Genomic DNA, 19696 nt, shown 5'->3' with positions numbered 1-19696 from the left:
CGAAAGGGGATGTACCACATGGCCGGCCGTCGGCTATCGGCTGGGTTGCAAGTTGAGGCTCAAATTTTCTTTGCCCTCGCCAAGTGGAGCTGGACCGGCTTGCGGAATCCAGAGCCCCTCGAGCTCTCAGGGATACCTTGTCGAAACGCTGCGCGCGTCCCTGCCATGCTGGCTGCGTCTGTGTGTTTGTGTGCGCGGTATTATCGCGATGACGTCGCTTTTCCTTGGAATCGTTAGTTTTGTTTCTCTCGCCGCCCTCTTCCTTGGCGGATGATGCCGAGTCGTGAGACTCTCTCTTCTTCTATTCCGATGCAGATTTCTGCAAATGTTGTACCGCCGCCGAGCTCGGACAAGTCGTGGGTAGTGCATCCATCTTCCCACTGTGGTCTGGCTCTGGTAGCAACATAGCTTGCAAGCTCGCAAGTAAGCCAACTGCCGATTGCTCAAGAACCTCGATGATTGGTGGAGCTTTTCGATCGAACGTGGCTCTTCTTTTTCCACCCTTCAATTGTAATTCATTCCCAAATGATACATGTTTCTGTCGTGGAGGGCATGCAATTGCATGCTGCTCCTGCCATCTGCCATCATCCGACCTCCCTCCGGCCGGTGCTCGAACGGGGCAAAGATGATAGGTATTTCTTCATAACCTCCTAGGCTCAGACATTGAGTTTCAGCTTCTCCGTCGCTTGACCAGGTCTGGCCACACCATTTTGGACCTTCTTCTTTTATGAGCGTGCATACTACCCTGCGTGGGTTAGTTTAACTTTGATGCTGCAATGCCCGTTTCGCTCTCGCATACGGAGTATTCACCCTGCATTCGAGAAGATGCATACATAGTCTTCCAGCAACGATCACTGATTTTATCCGGGCGACCCGCCCAATATGTCAAGCTAGTAGTACCAATGAATAGCCACAATAAGCCAACGGTTCAACCGTCTTAAGCAGGTGGGCAGCGAGCGAGCAAGTTACCACTGAGCCATTGAAGGGCTACATTGGTATCGCAACTCTTGTTCTTGCCGGAGCAACAACAGGGAATGATCTGGAGAAGATCGCCAAGATCTCGGTTGATCATGAATCAGTCCTTCCAGAGAGAAACGGACGGCGCCTTACAATGCTCCCACCTACCTAACCTAGCAACTACCACCAGCCTCGGCTTGCCCACAAGCCAGGTACTTGCTTTCACCGGTCTTTTTGCCATCAGGACGGTATCGTAGCGGCGAATTAGCGGACCGGGCGAGTATCGGCAGTACTTGGGAGGCTGATGAGGTAAATCTCCACCTGCCGTAGGCTAAAAAGAGGAATCGTCGATGATAGCTTGCCTCTATTAAGACAGACTACCACCTTAGATGGGCTGTGAAGGAGGGGAGATAATCATTATGCTGTACCATCGGTCGAGGCAAATTAATCAATACCTACGCAATGCTCATGGTCTGCAATGAACTCATCCATGACTGATGGTGGTGAGACGGGAACCGCTCTGGAATATTCCGTCTCAATATGGATCGGGATTTCTCGTTCTGGTTCGAAGCTGAAGATGTGTGACAGCAGCTGCCCCTGACTGACCAGGATCTCTTTCACCCTTCTTTTCGCTGAAGTCTCTGCGGCCGGTGTTGGCTTGGCGGTGCCGACTTCCAGATTGCTTCGAGGCGATATTTATTTACATTCCCTCGCTCTTGTCAGATTGGGCGCTACTGCAGATGCAGTGCGCGACGGTCTAGCTGTAGTGGGCTTGGTGTCGAGTTCGAAGGTGCGGAAAGGACTGCCAAGGCCCTGACTATGCTCTGCCGCTCCAGCCGAAAGGCGTCTGGCGGAAAGGGTTATTCCCGTTACTTGCAAACAGTGGTGGTAAGAGCAGCACCACGAAGGAAAACAGAAACAGAAACAGACAGGAACACTAGCCCCAGGGGACAGAGGGAAACAATCTATCTATAGCGGTTTATATATTCTTTCCTCCTGATTACTCTGCAATCCCCGCAAATAGACCTGGTAACAAATCCTCCAGGGGCGGTCGTGTAGCCAATCACCAATCCAAAGGACCCTGGAAGAAGTACCGAACACGCCAAGGAGAACATACCATTTGATAAGTCTTACTTGATCTAGGGCGTGCACGCTGGATTATTCGCTCGCCTCGTATGCGATATGCCCCCCAACGTTAGTACATCTTAGACCTTACTGTAAGTCAGGCTTTTCAGACGCGATATGTCTTCCATAACATCTGCGGAATGGAGGATACGCACTCTACCTACAGAGTACCCACAAGTTGGGCGGCGGCGGTTGGGGCGTACCAAAGCCCACAAGTCGGATGGTGTTTGTTTTGGATTGCTACAGCCCATCGCATCGGGCGACCTCGATCGGGCTTTACACAAGAGCAAAAGCAGAGTCTGAGAGCAAACCTTCTCTTTTTTTCCCCTTCACCATCTGCGGTGCAACAGGGGACAATTGAGGTTTATAGTCAGAAAGTCTAATTCAAACTCTCAGGCCGTCGAGGCCAAACAACACATGATTGGCTTGAATGGTTCGCTGTAGCGGATGGGCAAACTGGGCAAGATCGGCGCATTCGCACGATTCCAGGGTTCATGTTCCAAGGTGCCAGGGGGGGCGTGGTGAGTTGCAAGGAACCCTTAGACTCGTTCCTCGTTCCTCCTTAGCTCCTACCACTCAACTGAAAAGCTCAGCCCACCAATCAGCAGTGGCACATCACTTCGCGACGTGAATGCAAAGTAGGAACGGGCCTGGGAAACAAGCTGCTGCGCGCACGCGGGCACACCACTGCGGGCTCTTCTCCTCCCTCTCTCCCTCTCTCCCCCAAGCATCAAGTCCGAAACCACTCGAGGACACACGCCGTTCCCTGGTTTTGAATGGCCCGCCTCCTGCTTCCTGGGTCCCCCATTTTCCCACTTTCTCAGCAAATGTGCTCAGTCGCTTGTTCCAATCGTGCAGTCCCAGTCCCCATCTCCAGTCCCCCGTTCAGTTGGCCAGTCCAGTCCAGTCCGGTTGGGGGTGGTTTTTTAGTCCAAAAAGTCAGGATACAGTAGGGGCAAGCGTGCTGCAAGCGCCCCCCCAGCCCAGTCCACCCGACCCAAGCCCACTATTCTCGCACCGGCACACCACACACATACCCTCTCGCTGATGACTGAGGTCCATCTGGCTGCTCGCACGTTCAGCACTGCCACTCTGCTGTTCCTGGCTTTCCCCTTCCTGTCAAACATCTTCCTCTGCACACCAAAAAAACAACTCACGAAACCAACATTCGATTTGCGAGAGGCGAAGGATAGAGTGGTCAATTCGAGTGTAACCCCCAACACGACGACGAGTCCATTTCTGGACAGGCCAGGACCGGCTCCAGCGTAAAATTCAGTCGGCCGCACGACTACATTTCAATCGACCAGCTCGTTTCATCGTCTTTCAATTGCTCATTCGATGCTGCAGTGCAGCCCCATGCTGTGAAAGCAGCATTCCTTCAATTCAACCACTCGAACCCAACAACATCCGACGCGATGAGCGGCTCAAAAGACAACAACAATAACAAGGCGTCCGACTTGGACCGATCAGGGTCCGTTCGGTCGTCGGTACGGGTTTCGACCTCGTCCGCGTTGGATGACGACGATGACTACGATTTGGAGGCCGCAGGTATTTCTGATGGGTTCCGACCGACCGAGATTAGCCAGAATCATCAATACACGAATCCGCCGCCCCAATCATCACATTTAGGTCCAGCCCCGACTTCGAGTCCGCCTCCACGACCCTCGAGCATAACCAAACCTCATCGACAGCACGACTCGCTAACATTACGGCATGATGGAGCAACTGGGCCTACTACCCCGGCACACCCCCAGCCATCGTTGGTGAGGACTCCAAGCGCCTCTACATCAATGTCGGGTGCTGTGCGACCGGAGAGTCCATATGAGGGTCCGTCTGGCCCGTCTTTTCCTTACCAGATGTACCCCCAAAATATACGTCTCGCAAGGACGGCTAGTGTAGCAACGGCATCAACCGCTGCCGTCTCCGAGGTGTCGTCCTACCGCGGCCCGCGTGGTCCAACACATCCTTATCAGATGTATCCTCAAAACACGGTACCTGGTGTCGAAAGCACCGAGGACCGCATAACACCAGCACCGATACCTGTTGGGTTTCCGGGCGCGGCCGATCAATACCAAAGGCGGATTGGCCCGGATGGGGAAGAGATTGCTGACATGATTGGGCCCGATGGACATACGGAACAACTCCCCCCTTACACAAGGTACCCGGAAGAGGCTTACTTGAGAAAGGCTGTTGCCTTGGAGTCATCCACGCCTGCCGCAGCCCCAGCCCCGGCTACAAGTCCCCCTCCTCCACCTCCACCTCAATCTCCAGGACACGCATCAAGCCGCTCCATACCTGGCGCTGGTGGTTTGGGACTTGCGACACGGAACCCCGAATTTGCCTCGACGGAAGATTTGCATCTCAACGGTGCCAACTCGCCCTTGTCGAGGAATTCGGTGAGAAGCTTCCAGTCAGATGTTAGCCATCACGACATCAACACTGCAGCTATGAGCATCACCAACGAAAAGGAGAAGTTGAACGACTGGCAAAAGGCAGCCAAGAGGAAAGTATGGGGGGTTGTCCCGTGCTGGGCAATCGCCTTGACAGCCATCGTACTTGTTATGCTTGCAGTTGTGCTAGGGGCAATATTGGGCACTTTCTTCGGCGGCAAACACCAAAGACCCGGACCCAGCCCACCGGCCAGCAGGTGAGTTATCCCTTTTATGGTTCCATTATGACGCATGTTTGCTAACTATTTGTGGCAGTGATACTACACCGACGGTAACACTTGACGTTGTGCCATGGCCCACACTTCCAGCTGGCCTTGCACCTCTGGCCGTTGGAGACTACACTCTGCCTCTGTCCTTGGACCGTTCCCCGAGTACCTGCTTCAACGACACTACTCAGGCCCAAGCATGGAATTGCAACATCATCTTCTCCCAGCTTACTTTGACAATCAAGGCGTTGGAGGATGAGCCTGCCACTTCCCAGTATGCGGCCAGCTTGAGCTACAACAGCTCTCTGACCTTGGCAAACAGTGTGTTCACATACGGCATGCAGCCTCCGTCTATTCAGGATGTGCAGTTGATATTGGTGAACGACACAAACGAGCCTGGGCGAGGTCCGGCATGGGCTTTTGAACTGCCGTACAACAAGACGGTCATCATTCCCGAGGAGCTTTTCCCGACCACCACAGCCTCTGTATCTGCTGCGATGCCAACGTCCGAAAGCACCGATAGCCCCAGGTTCAAGCGAGGTCGCAAGGCTGCTGATTTTAGTGACCAATTCAAGCGGAAGGGTGTTGCGCATCCAGGTGACAAGCCCTGGATTTGCCACTGGGGAGGCACTCTCCTGGAGACCTTCATCTATGCGTCACAGAACAGCAGTCGCAACCCGATCGTGACCGGCAGCTCTTCGTCAAGCCTCCCTACACCAACCCCTACTGCCAGTTACACAAGTCCTTACACTGGACCGGGTGACATCATGGGTATCCCGGGGTACCCACCTACTGCATTTGCGGGTGACGCTGACAGGATGCTCACCTCGAGGCCAACTATCGTGTCCACCACCACCGTCAGTCCAACAACGCCCACAAACCCTTTCCAGGCCACAACACCTACGTCGAACAAGTCTTCGTATCCTCGTGTCGTCAAGCTCGAAGAACGCCGGGTGCTGGATGGACGGGGGCGGGCGCCGTTTTGCAGGCAGTATAATATCCTAGGAAACGGGCAAGGCGCTGAGCCCGTAGTGGACAAGGAGGGAAACTTTGTGGAGGTGTCCATCATTGAAGATGAGCGAACGTCGAGTTCGACATCTAACTCCAACTCCAATCCCTCTCGGCGGATCCGCAGACGCGATATCGAGAAGTACCTCGGCCACTCCATCGAAGCTCGTGATGTCGGAAAAGACATGAGCAATTGTGGGTGTATGTGGTGGCTTACTTGAGAAACCCGACTATCTGTTCCCGGTTCACTGCATGGAATATATTACGACCCAACCATCTCACATATTCTGTATCTACTGCACAACATATCCTGGCGCAAACAGCATCATGTCATATTTCCGGGAGGCGCTATGGCGTACGATTTTTGTTTTGATCTTTATTTTATTTTTACGACTGGGATGGAATGGCATGGTTATCTGGAGACCGTTGGTTGTATGGAGCCAACTACTTGTGTTTCCTGTTGCTCCCAAAGAAAGGACTGGCGTTTAATTGGCATTGTTAGAGCTTCCCCCCAATCCCTTCACGAATCACCCCCGACACCATTTTACATATCTTGTCGCTATTAGCTAGTAGTCGTTTGTTATGCCTAGTTGGTGTGATGGCGCCTTTGGCACATGCATATCTTCCACAGCAGCCCACATTGGGCGGTGTATCCCTCGAGTACTTGGTTTTCCACATGTTTATCGAGGTGTGGTAACCTTGTTCCTCGCTGTTGGATGAAGAGCGTTGGGTACAGAAGAGGTTGTGGAGTTGCCCGAGACGAGCCTTTGTACCGTTCGTTCGTCAGCATGACTGACGGTTGCTTGGAAGTGGTGCGTGGGCTTTGGATCAATCAGCACACACACAGAACTTGGAAATCTTGTATATATGTGTCAAAAAATGGCAGGCGCTGTGATATAGTATGCTATACCCACAGAATTGAAAGTGGCTTATTATCCATCCATCAGGTATCGTCTTACTGCTTATTCGTGAAGGTCGCCGTGTGGTGTTGTTATCTTCATTACTGGAAGTCTAATCCCGCGGGGATGTTGTTGTTGGTGCTGCTGCTTGGAACAACAACATGAGTCAAGGAACTGGATAGCAGCCCCTAGCTTGCCACAGGCATGATCCATCAACAGAAAACTTCTGATCGCTCGGCATGCTACATGTAGGTAGGAACCATCGTCGTGCCCTTGATAGTCAGAATCTAGCTGCCTCGCGTTCCTCGACATAGATCGTCCAAACGGAAGGGATTGGTATGAATTTCCTATGGATACGGAGTACGGATACAGAGAATGGAGTTGCGTTTTCGATTATCTAAAAAGGACACTGATGATCCGATGTTTGGGTTCTTTGGAGACTAGCCAGGTACACCTGAGGTATCAGGGCACTGGGCATCTTATTTCGAGGAGCTTGAGCCGCATGTGATGATGCCACATCCATAATGAGCCCTATGTGGGCTATTCCCAGCACTGGCAGTCCTATGTCTGGAGCAAGCTGCTATGTTACTTGATACACGATGGTGTAGGGATTAGAGACAGAGCGGCGCATGCTGTGTGCCTCATCCACCACCTCATGAAGTCCATTTAGCACTGGGCATACATTAAGCTTGGTGGTGCTTTCCTGGGGAAAACCACGCGAGTCGCTGCTAGGAAAACCTTCAGGCCGAGGCAATGACCGGGGGGCTGGCTCTCCATCTACGCAAACATACCCTGTCAAACATGTCAATGTACCGGCCGGTACCATACTAGGGGTGCTCATCCTTGATTTCCATGATTGAATTGAATGATTACTTTCAGTATTCTGCCGTTATTGCTCTTGCTAATTTCCATTCGCGGTAATATGGTCGAGGCTATGTACGTACGACGCCATTAAGTTGGGCCAGTATGAGCCATTACGAGATCGATGTAAACAGGACCAACCAACCCGTTCGATTGATCAATGTTCCAGCCGTGGACATCCAAAACTTCAATTGCTTGCTGGCTGCTCTGGTGTGGCCCAAATCTGAATGGCATCGGCGCATCTTGTTGGAACGGACTGGGTGTCCCGAATAACATAAATATCACATATCAATTGCACTTGTACTGATTACTTCCAAGCTGTCAAATGTCACGATGTCGTTCAATCTTCACCAATCAATGACCCGGTGCCTTAATGTTAGAGCTGGTACCTAGCGAGTGTTAATTGGAGATGCAGTAGGCAGTGATTGGTCCGAGCTCCGGCTAACAAGTGAACAAAATTAGTGATTGGCTGGCCATGACTGGAAGAGGGAAGGCTCAAAGGTAGTGTGGGCCAACCAGCCAGGACGACCTTTCCTCTTCTTACAGCTGCAACCCCTGAAAACTGCCCACGTCCTGGCCACTGTCCTTCACTGGCAGCGAGAAAAAGCACAGACTCCAATCTTTCCGGGCCCCTCTCTCCTCTATCTCCCCGTTCACCGCCAAAAATCAACAATCTCCCAACAGCGCTACCCGACTACTACAACTTCACACCTTTCCCGGTCCAAACCACCACTTCCACCTTTTCTCTCCTCTACTCTTCGCAAGTCTTAGCTTGATTTGCCTGCTTCCGCCCTTCTCCTCGACCCTTTTCGACACAATATTCGCCCATCATGCGTGAGATTGTAAGTCGGCCCTCCATCCCCCTCACCTCTTGTTGACACGGCCACCATCCTTGGACGCATTCCAAAAGTCAAGCTGATGGCACCGACCCCTTGATTGCCCTTCCACGACCTACCCCACTATCCTATTTGCGAGGAAAACAATCGGGATCTCGCCAACATCTGCACAAAAAGACCTCATAACATCACTTGAAGAATTGACTTGAACTGACCCGTGTTTTTTTTATGATATAGGTTCACCTCCAGACCGGTCAATGCGTAAGTAACTCCCGACACCTCAATGTTGCTCATATGGGATTGCGGGGCTCACATGTTTATCACAGGGTAACCAAATTGGTGCTGCTTTCTGGTGCGTACCTGCTTCGCCTTTCCCTCCCGATCATGCGACCTGAACTCGAACCGGTCCAATGCGATACCATCACCGCCCGACGGGGACGACTTCTTTGCAACGATCAGTTTGGGGCAATTTGGGACGGAACAGGATACTGACTAGTGTGTTCCTTCAGGCAACAGATTTCCAGCGAGCACGGTCTCGACAGCAATGGAGTGTAAGTCTTGCCGCCTGCCTAGCGTCGCCTTGCCTCTGGCTGACAGCTCAACTTTATAGCTACAACGGTACCTCGGAGCTCCAGCTGGAGCGCATGAGCGTCTACTTCAACGAGGCTTCGGGCAACAAGTATGTTCCCCGTGCCGTTCTCGTCGATCTCGAGCCCGGTACCATGGACGCTGTCCGTGCCGGTCCCTTCGGCCAGCTTTTCCGCCCCGACAACTTCGTTTTCGGTCAATCCGGTGCTGGCAACAACTGGGCCAAGGGTCACTACACTGAGGGTGCCGAGCTCGTCGACCAGGTTCTGGATGTTGTCCGTCGCGAGGCTGAGGGCTGCGACTGCCTCCAGGGTTTCCAGATCACCCACTCTCTCGGTGGTGGTACTGGTGCCGGTATGGGTACTCTGCTGATCTCCAAGATCCGTGAGGAGTTCCCCGATCGCATGATGGCCACCTTCTCCGTTATGCCTTCTCCCAAGGTCTCCGATACCGTTGTCGAGCCCTACAACGCCACCCTGTCCGTCCACCAGCTGGTCGAGAACTCGGACGAGACCTTCTGCATTGACAACGAGGCTCTTTACGATATCTGCATGCGTACCCTCAAGCTGTCCAACCCCTCTTACGGTGACCTGAACCACCTGGTTTCCGCCGTCATGTCCGGTGTCACCACCTGTCTGCGATTCCCCGGTCAGCTGAACTCTGACCTCCGCAAGCTGGCTGTCAACATGGTGCCGTTCCCTCGTCTGCACTTCTTCATGGTCGGCTTCGCTCCCCTGACCAGCCGTGGTGCCCACTCTTTCCGTGCCGTCACGGTTCCTGAGCTCACCCAGCAGATGTTCGACCCCAAGAACATGATGGCTGCTTCCGATTTCCGCAACGGTCGCTACCTGACCTGCTCTGCCATCTTGTAAGTGTTCTCCGTCGATAACCCGACCTGCGAATATCCGTACTCATGCTAACACTTTACTTTCTAGCCGTGGTAAGGTTTCCATGAAGGAGGTCGAGGACCAGATGCGCAACGTGCAGAACAAGAACGCCTCTTACTTCGTCGAGTGGATCCCCAACAACGTGCAGACCGCCCTGTGCTCTATTCCTCCCCGCGGCCTTAAGATGTCTTCGACCTTTGTCGGTAACTCGACTGCCATCCAGGAGCTGTTTAAGCGTGTCGGCGAGCAGTTCACTGCTATGTTCCGTCGCAAGGCTTTCTTGCATTGGTACACTGGTGAGGGTATGGACGAGATGGAGTTCACTGAGGCCGAGTCCAATATGAACGATTTGGTCAGCGAATACCAGCAGTACCAGGATGCCGGTGTTGACGAGGAGGAGGAGGAGTACGAGGAGGAGGCCCCGCTTGAGGAGGAGATATAGATGACCGCTCGAGGGCCTCGAACGCGTCTTGAAGGGTCTCTGGCCTAGATGGGTTCGCGGATAATCCACACGCCTCGGTCATTCTCATATCCCCTTATTTCACAGATTCCCCCCATACTCTTCTGCCGCTTTGACCTTCGATGACCTGTTAAGGTAATGGATTAATCGACTCAGTTTTGGGTCTGTCGGAGGCTTTTGCGAGGCGTTTGTTAGATATACCTCTTTGGTGTCTTGTGTCACTGGGAACAGTACAGAGGCATTATTCATTGCTAGTAGTGACAAGAAAACAATTGACCTTCTTGTACCAATTAATGGACATTGTAATCACATACCAAACTTGCTCCATCCCCACTGCCATACACGGAGCACGATATCCAGCCACAAGTCTAGCTAGGGTTTGCTCCGTCGTTTCTCATGTTCAGATTTCATAACATACAAAAATGAGCACGGTCAGGACAAGACGTCGTCTCGCTGGACTTTGTTTTTATGTATGACAGAACCAATGAGACATCTGAATGATGGGACCCTATATGCTATTCCATGTATGCACAAAACACCCCATGCTAGTTGCCACAGGCTATGCGACCTAAATGCACGTAACACCCTTCTTGATCTGTATGCAATGAAGAAAAACATCGACTACATGCAAAGCCTTCATGTTTCAACCGCGTAGGCCTACTAGTATACGTACTCTCTGTCTACCAGTCCGGTGCCGCGCCACACCCGCCGCCGCCTGCCATGATCTGGACGGGCTGCTTCGCCTTCACGCCAAGCCGGTTGTCGGCCAGGGGCCTTACGCCGGGCTTCTTGGCACGGTGGCCCTTGAACTGGATCTTCTTGTCGAGGGCCTCGAATTGGGCGGCGCCGGCCTCGCCCTTCTTGACCATCCAGCGGGTGGTGCCGAGCTCGCGGTCCAGCTCCTCGATTGGGGGCAGCTTGATGTAGACCTGGGCGGGGCCGCCGTCGGCGTCGGGGCGCTCCTCGACGTCGAAAGTGGCGATGGACAGCTCGGCGTCGTTGTTGCACTCGCCCGAGGAGAGGTCGTAGTTGCGCTTGTGAAAGGGGCACGAGACCCAGGGGGACTTATTATCGCCGCAGGGCTCCTTTGTGGTGGTGGCAGCGTCGTCGTCGACGGTCTTCTTCGGGGCGACTTCTTGACCGATGAAGCCGTCTGACAGGGCGAAGGCGCGCTTGTGCGGGCACATCTGCTGGGTGGCGTAGTAGCGGCCGCGGACGCGGAACAGGGCGAGCTGGGTGTCGCCGCGCTTGATGCTGGCCGAGATGCCGTTGGGGGTCTCGTCGGCGCCGGCGAAGTAGGCGGCGTCGATGACGGGCTGCCAGGTCGTCTGGGACCAGCGGCTGCGCAGGCCCTTGAAATCCTCGCGGGCGGGCTCCTTGGCCCAGTGGACGGGCCGCGTCTGGTCGCGGTCCTGCTCCAGCTCCATGCTGTCGGCGGCGTCGTCCGTGTTGGCGAACTGCTTGAACTTGGCCGCCAGGGCCGGGGTCCGGATGGCCTCGGCCCACTCGTCGAAGAAGGAGTCGACGAGCTCGCGCATCTGGGCCTCGAGCGAGGCGCAGAGGCCCAGCTTGTCTTCGAGCACCACCTCCTGGAGGTACTTGATGCCGCCGGGCAGCTGCTCGAGCCAGCGCGCCGTGCGCTGCAGCTTGTCGGCCGTGCGGATGTAGAACATGAGGTAGCGGTCGAGGATGGGGATCACCTCGGTCGGCGGCACGTCCTTGGCCAGGAGCTCGGAATGTTTGGGCTTGGCGCCGCCGTTGCCGGCGACGAAAATGTTGAAGCCCTTTTCTGTGGCAATGAGACCGAAACTGAAAAGAGTGTCAGTGAACTGCATAAAGGGAGATATGTTGCTGTAGGGTAGGGGATAGTGGGGACTCACTCCTTGTTCTGGGCTTCCGCGCACTCGCGCACGCAGCCGCTGACACCACCCTTGATTTTGTGGGGGGCGCGGATGCTCTTGTAGCGCTCTTCCAGCCTCACCGCCATGCCGACACTGTCGCCGATCCCGTAACGGCACCACGTGGTACCGACACAGCTCTTGACCGTCCGCAGCGACTTTGCGTAGGCATGCCCGCTCTCCATGCCGGCCTCTACCAGCCTGGTCCAGATCGGGATCAGGTCCTGCTTCTTGGCCCCGAACATGTCGATGCGCTGACCGCCCGTGATCTTGGTGTACAAGTTGTAGTCCTTGGCCACCTGGCCTATGACGATCAGTTTCTCGGGCGTGATCTCGCCGGCCGAGACGCGCGGCACGACAGAGAAGGTCCCGTTGCGTTGGATGTTGCCCAGGAAGCGGTCGTTGGTCTCCTGTAGGCCGTGGTTGGGCTTGTCCATGACGTGCCGGTTCCACAGGGACGCGAAGATGCTGCCGATGGTGGGCTTGCAGGCCTCGCAGCCGTCCGAGTCCTTGTCGTTGCCCGCCTCGCGCATGACTTCGGGGAAGGTCTTGAGGCTCTTCACCATGACGATGTTGTAGAGGTCGGCGCGGGAGTAGCTGAAGTGCGCGCAGACGTAGTTGGTCACCTCGTTGCCCATGTCCTTCATCGTCTTGTTGAAGATGGTCGTCACCAGCGGCATGCAGCCGCCGCAGCCCGTGCCCGCCTTGGTGCAGGCCTTGACCTCGCCCAGGGTCTTGCAGGTGCCTTCCTTGACGTTGCTGACCACGTCCCCTTTGGTGACGTTGTGGCACGAGCAGATCTGGGTATCGTCGTCGAGATCCGCGCCGTCATCCTCCCCATCCTTCTTGGCCCCGAGGATCAGTTGACCTGGAGGGACGTCCAGCTCCTTCTGGTTCTTCACGATGGGTACGAGCTTGATGTAGTCGCTCGTATCACCAATCATCATGCCGCCAAGCAAGTATTTCCCGTCCTCTGTGAAAATGTATTTCTTGTAGATATGTTGAAAGGGGTCCTTGTAAGTGAGGGCCTTAACTGCAGGTTTCGGTGTACCATTTGTCGCAGATTTGTCTGCTGCGGCTTGAACTGTCGACTTCCTCCTCGCCGCCCTCGCGGGTAGGTAACTAGGGCCGTCGCGGTCGGCAAAGAAATCACCAAAGCTGGCCACGTCGACACCGAGAAGCTTGAGTTTCGTACTCAGATCTGGCCGCTTAAAGACTCGAGGCGTGTGGAGCTTCGCTTGTGTGAGGTTAAAGGAGAGAACGTCGGCCATCTCGACGCCGGGGGCGATAAGGCCAAACGTTTGGTTATGCCAGCTGGCGCATTCACCGATGGCGTAGATGTCCGGGACGTTCGTGCTCAAGTCGTCACTGACGATGAAACCTCCTCCCCGTTCGGCGCACTGGATGCCGGCAGTTCTTGCCAAGCTGTCCCGGGGGTGGACGCCGATGGCAAAACAAATAGTCGAACAATCCGTTTCCTCGCCATCCTCGAAAGTGACCCCGACCACATTGTTCTCCTGGTCGGTCTTGATCGTGGCGACCCGTTTCCGCAGCAAAATATCAACGCCGAGCTCGGTTACCTTCTCGATGACCAGCCCACCGGCATCGGCATCTAGTTGTCTGCTCAGGACCCAGCGGTTCCTCTCGATAAGCTTGACTTTGGAGAAGCACTCCAAGTCCATCATGGCCTTTGCGGCTTCGAGGCCTAACAAGCCGCCGCCGACCACCATACCGACAGTTTCCTTCTTGGACTCGCCAAAGGCGATGAGCCTCTCCAAGTCATCTATTGTCCGGTACACAAACACTCCGTTTGCATCGTAGCCTGGCGTTTGCCTCGGTAAAATAGCATCCGAGCCAGTGGCCAGGACCAGGATATCGTAGGAAATGACATCGCCGTTTTGGCAGGTTACTGTTTTGCCGTCGGCATTAATGGATGTGACTAGAGTGTTGACATGATAACCGAGTTGGTTTTCGGGCGCATATTTCGAGTACTGGGTAGCAAGTTAGCAGCTTTCTTCCCTCGAGCCTGACCTGCGAGGGCCAGCATCAGGGGCTGAAGTACCCAGTCTTGTGGATTCAAGTATAAGTTCTCAACTTTGCGGTGGTCGAAAAAGCTCGTCAAGCCCACTCTGTTGTATGCTAAATGCGGCTCTTCGCCGATAACTACTATGTCGTACTCGCGATCACGCGCATCGAGTTTCAAGACTTTCTCTCTAGTATTCTGGTCAGATCAAAGCTGGAGGCCGACACGCTTCTGCCGATATATTGACTTACATAAAGGCTATGCCCACCATGCCCAAGCCAACGACCACCAACTTCTTTCGAGGCCCGACGGCCATGTTGAGTGTGATGGGAAAAAGGAATAATAAGACGGTGTGCGCCGTGGACTTACGTCACGCGGCTTGCCAGCTTACGGGGCAGAGTCAGAAGTTGTACAGATGCTGTGTTACCACGTTGGTAGATAGGCTTGTCGCTGGCGTTTGCGTAAAAGTTTGGAATATTTGGGTATCACTTGGTACAATATTAGAAGAGAAGCAAATGAAGAGACGAAGATGGTTCACTAGAAGCCATCTGTGTATTGCGGTGGGAATTCACTCGAATATCAGGTCAGTCTCGGGATCGAAGCCAGAGATGTGCATCTCCGCGACACCGATAGTCCTGGAGCGACTACAGCCGGGACTGGGAGGATCCTATTGGATGGAATGGGGAAGCCAGAGCGGCATTGGGCCTGGATCTTCCCCCTCTACGGCGGAGATAGTACAGTACGGCCTGTGTTTCTGCCTTCTCCGGCAGGTTGGGATTTCCTGTACCTAATGCAGGCAATGTGTCATGCGGTTTGCGTGTGATGCTCGCTGGTGGGAGACGTCGCAGGCGTGCATTCTTGCTCAATCGAGCCATTGTTGATAACGGAAAGGCGAGATAAGTAGCGCCCTCGGCCAATCAGCGCCCGCCCTTATCAGGAGCCGTTTGCTTGGTTCGGTTGGGTAGCGTGGCAGGCGTAGCACCGCGGAGAAGTAAGAGCGCGGAGGAGCACGCATTGCCAGCAGTGGGGCTCTATTACACTGAGTTACTCGAACTGCTCCGATTGATTGCGCTGTTGGTGTTGGCTGCTGTGTAAATGGTCGACTCAAGCTCGGGCAGATCCGGGCTGCGTGGGCTTTAGCAACTCAATCTTCAATCCATCCATGCGGCTCTTACAACTCCGCGCCAATCGTCTGCCTTTCCTTAGCAATTGACGCACCACGTTAGATTTCTCGGAACTCTATCGCTCCATTGTCGGTTTCTTCGTGTGTTGCCCTCACTGTCGGGCTTACTGCCATAGCTACATGCAGTTTGGTTGTCCTTGACGTCGTGAAACCCTGTCTGAAGCAGGAATCGCTGGCGCAGCGCTCTCCGGTGCCGCTATGTATGCTATGTAGCCCACTTGCGGTATTTCTCCTCCCTGGCCACCGAGGGTCCCTGAAGCTTCATGGTGTGTCATACGCATCTACATATAGCTGGTGCCTCATATTGGATTTCACTCCAATGTCTGCTGCGAACAAGACGTTTCACGATTTGCGTTTCGAGGCGACTCGCCCCAGCTCCTGTGCGCCCTCCGCACCCCTTTTCAGTAGATGCCATGGAAAAAATATACACAAGAGCCCCTTGAATGGACTGGGAGGAATAGAGACTGTTAAGTATGTAGACTGGTCCATAGCCATCACCGCCGTCGGATACTCCTAAATATTTACTTATGCAACGAACAAATCAATATCTAGTTAAATAACCTAGAAAGAGGCATTGCTAGTGTTTGTACGCTATTGTTTAGCAAGCCATATTGTTATATACATGTATCTGTATTCAGTGGCATTTTAGAAAGGCGCGAGACTACTTGCGCCTGGCAACTCTCGGGTTTGTGTTGCAATGAATATTGCTTCTCTGGCCCCGACGACGAGGTGTTCCATATCTTCAACCAGTTAAGCAACTGCCTTTTTGTTGTCCTCATCTCGTTGAGAACTTCGGACTCAACGTATGTATTCAAGCCTGCCCCATGCAGCCAGCCTGCTCCTTTACCAAGCCTACCTTGGAATCCCATCTATACCTAATCCAGGGGCACCGGTCCCTCCAAGACCGACCTGCGTTGGGACCCCCTTCGTCTTCCACCCAACTACGGACCTTGATACGCGCCGGTTCTAGCCAGGGCCCTTCCTGCTCATAAGCCAGCCATTCGCTGGCACGGAGACGCTGGTCGCCTTCGAGATATACCACGGGTCCGGCGACGGGGTCCTCCACGATGGAACCGCGGCAGCCCAGCCGTTTGGTGAGCCTGCGCGTCATCTCACGGGGGAAGTGGCCAGGAGAGATCCATAGGTTCGGTTTCCGCTCGCTCTGAAATAGTCCGTGGATCGTCGTCATGACGACGCTGTTCGCTTCCGGCTCCGAGCTCTGGGGGCCGGTCGTGGCCGGCGGAGCGAAGCCTACGCGGCGCCGGTGGGCGCGGATGTGGACAGTCGGCTTGCCGACGGCGTGGCAAAGACGGCCGAGAAGGCTGCGCATCTTGGCAACCTGGGTTGATGTGGGAGGAGGTAGATACACTAACAATAGCCCTCTTACAGTTGAGAAGGGCCGGGGATTTCACGTAGTCCAAATGCGAATACTGATAATGCGATATCTTGTTGCATTGATTTTCCATATACGGCACACGAGAAGCAATGTCCATGGCCGTCTTTAAATATTGCCCAGATAAGCCCCCTATAGGCTTCATCCGTGATGGCACAATGCTATTGTGTTCAATATGCTTCTTGGTTTCTTCTAGAGAACTGGCTTGGTCCGTCTTTGGCACGGCCTGCCTGTAGGCACAATAATGCCCGACAGAAAGACAAAGGCAATTGCCTTTCTACCAAGACTCTATGATGAAAGGGCCTTCTGGCAGGTTTTGCCAGGCCCCAGATGACAACAGGACGCGCAAAGAACAAACCACCCAATTCTCATTCTGCGACCCAGCCCTGCTTGACAGAAAGATGTGCAGTCGGACAGGTCCGATGGACCGAGCATAGAAGAGTCAGCTCATCTCCTTTCTCACGCGACTTTTGGAAGCCTTGGTAGACACTGTGCGCCTGTTGAAGTACGTGGAGGCGACGTCTTGTTCATCCAGTGGCGTCTGAGAATGGCAGAGAGAGACGGAAGATATGTATTTTTGGGTATCTGCCGCTGCCGTTATGACAAGATCAACAAGATCCAAAAACGGCGTGTCCGGGGGAGCATCCAGGATCTCACGTTTTCATCATGTAACCTTGATACTTCCCGTCTGGAGTTTCAAGGTTATTTTTGTGGCTGACTGGCCGATAGGCCCCATATCGATCAAAGCATGTTACCCGTCGATAGAGGAAGACAAGGTGAGGTGACGGAGTGGAATGAGATGATGAATTATGAGGTTTCGCACGCTGGCAGCACGGGCCAACATGTATTCATGTTTTGATCGCAGGCCCCTTGCCGTTCCAATCCTGAAAACCTCACGGACATGCCGAACGGTTCATACGAGCTGCACTGGGTTGTGATAGGAGGAGAGTGCTGGGAAGAGAGGAGCTTGTCGCCCACCAGGACGGCCCAGCCACCGCGATGCCCTGCCCTGGAATCCTTGGAATTGATCCAGAATCCTTCTGGTCATCTTGCTTCTTGGGCTGCAGCTGATGCAGCTGAGATCCAATATTCCTTTTGCCGCATATCTGCTGCATGCCCGCATGCGGCCGTGTTTCGAACGGGCTGGCGATGTAACCTCGGACCCTTCGAAACCCCCCGCCCAAACAGGAAACCTTCCAGAAGGCTGAAGCCCGTCCAAGGGCGCTAAGATTGGCTGAAACGTGTCTGCATGTGAGCTGACAGGTAACAACCGACAGGGTTATCCAACAGCCACCAGCCCTTCCTTGCCCAGTCGTGCCATTGGCTGCTGTTTTTCGAGAAGCCCCGAGTTTGCATTGAAAGGGCGATGGCTGACGGCTGACTTTGGATTGACTGCCCTGCCAAGAGAGAGCTTGATGAGATACGCCAGATCGTCTACTTGATCGCGGCTCTTTCCCGAGTTGCTCGCTCGTCCCTTATGGTGCTTGGATGCACACCGCTACGAACAAGATGCCACAATAAATTAATCCTCTTAGCGCCAGGAGGTTTTTCGCCGGCTTGTAGGTATGTACTAATATGTAGGGATACTGTGAATACATCATCTTTCGTCCCTTGGACTGGGATGCCTAGGGATGCCCTGTTAGAATGGTCTGGGGCACGTGGAGCGCAAGGATTCTTCTAGATGCGTCGTACGCACGGCGTAGAACACATCTGCTTGTTTCATGCGTCTGCATCGGCGTTGGACCGCTCAATCTTCACCTTGCTGGGCGGGCTATCCGTATCGCGGATTCCTGACAGCTCCTTGTACACGAAATGCATCGGGTTCTCCTTAGAAAGAAGGGGTAGCGTCGCCCAGCTAGGAAGTAGGCCTGCAGCAGCTACTGCAGCTAAGACACATAAGACACATACTGATGGATGTTGGGAAGAGACCCGGCAACCGGGGGAAAGGCGTTAACGACCTAGACCTCAAGCCATTCCAGAGCCACCGCCATTGACTGATGGGCACTGACTGACCGCGCAACGCCGTGGCCGGCTAGCCGCCGCTAAGTGCTCTGCTGCGCCAAACAAAGACAAACCTAGCGGCCGATTAGGGTGCTTTTCGACAACGCTCAAACGAACCTAAGAGCAACTGGACGACGTTACTGTAGGTGCCAGCTAGGTACTGATTGGTCCCTGCATCTCACCTACCTTAGACCGTTGGGGGGTCGAAGTTTTGGCTACCAGAAAAATCCTACCTCGCAGGCCGTACATTGCACATTGTCCTACCAGTGAAGAGGTCGGCAACGACATATCGTGACACCACCCACCGTCAACCGCGTGTGAAAAGAGAAACATCCGATTCCTCCGACTCAGGCGCAGGATCCCACGTGGAAGCGGACGGGTAAGACCTCGCCCCATCTTGAAGGTCTGAGAGTCCAGTCAAAACTTCTCCAGTTGAGATTGGTCATTTCTTACCACAACGTCTCGCTCCCATGAGAGACAGGGACAGACGCAATCGCTGTACGCCATGTACCGGCACATGGTACACCCCGTGAACTGTCGGCGAATTTAACAAGGTTGATCGAAACGAATGCCGGCCCACGATCTTCGTGCTCACTCCCAGCTCCTTGCAGCAGACATGCCGAGTCGAAGTGGAAATGCATAGGAGGAGCAGTATGTACTACCTACCTGCGGTATACGATGTTCTTTAAGATGGATAGCCGTACAAACATGTACATATTCAGACAGGAACATTGTGCAACGGAATGGCCCGTCGCTGGATGGATATCTCTGTTCGGAAACAAGTATCAAAACAGGCCTGCCGGAATCTACCGTGTCTATCAATACCGCATTCACCAACCCAGAGAATGTGATCTGTAAGGGCATGTACAAAGCTCTTGGCTCTGCTGGCATATCTCGAACAGTTGGTATGCTGGGCCCCAA

General features: G+C 54.0%; 4 protein-coding genes across 4 annotated transcripts; 2 read left to right on the top strand and 2 right to left on the bottom strand.

The window, feature by feature from the left end:
- Positions 1–3497: 3497 nt before the first annotated feature.
- PG985_002090 (uncharacterized protein) lies at positions 3498–5967 on the top strand (the record flags this gene model as incomplete). Its single annotated transcript, XM_066821859.1, has 2 exons — positions 3498–4729; positions 4788–5967. The coding sequence occupies 2 exons, from the start codon at positions 3498–3500 to the stop codon at positions 5965–5967; spliced, it is 2412 nt and encodes an 803-aa protein (XP_066689291.1).
- A 2369-nt stretch (positions 5968–8336) lies between these two features.
- Positions 8337–10259, top strand: PG985_002089 (beta-tubulin; the record flags this gene model as incomplete). The annotated part of the gene is made up of 6 exons (XM_066821858.1): positions 8337–8348; positions 8580–8603; positions 8669–8694; positions 8852–8893; positions 8953–9798; positions 9866–10259. The coding sequence occupies 6 exons, from the start codon at positions 8337–8339 to the stop codon at positions 10257–10259; spliced, it is 1344 nt and encodes a 447-aa protein (XP_066689290.1).
- Positions 10260–10957: 698 nt separating this feature from the next.
- On the bottom strand, positions 10958–14514 carry PG985_002088 (nitrite reductase; the record flags this gene model as incomplete). Its single annotated transcript, XM_066821857.1, has 4 exons — positions 10958–12086; positions 12158–14166; positions 14238–14388; positions 14450–14514. The coding sequence occupies 4 exons, from the start codon at positions 14512–14514 to the stop codon at positions 10958–10960; spliced, it is 3354 nt and encodes a 1117-aa protein (XP_066689289.1).
- Positions 14515–16192: 1678 nt separating this feature from the next.
- On the bottom strand, positions 16193–16711 carry PG985_002087 (uncharacterized protein; the record flags this gene model as incomplete). Its single annotated transcript, XM_066821856.1, has 1 exon — positions 16193–16711. One exon carries the CDS (start codon positions 16709–16711, stop codon positions 16193–16195), a length of 519 nt encoding a protein of 172 aa, XP_066689288.1.
- Between the last annotated feature and the right edge of the window lie 2985 nt (positions 16712–19696).

Source organism: Apiospora marii (assembly GCF_038362585.1).
Source record: "Apiospora marii strain CBS 49790 chromosome Unknown utg000002l_segment0_segment0, whole genome shotgun sequence".
Taxonomy (NCBI): domain Eukaryota; kingdom Fungi; phylum Ascomycota; class Sordariomycetes; order Amphisphaeriales; family Apiosporaceae; genus Apiospora; species Apiospora marii.
This window is presented reverse-complemented; position numbering and strand designations above follow the sequence as displayed.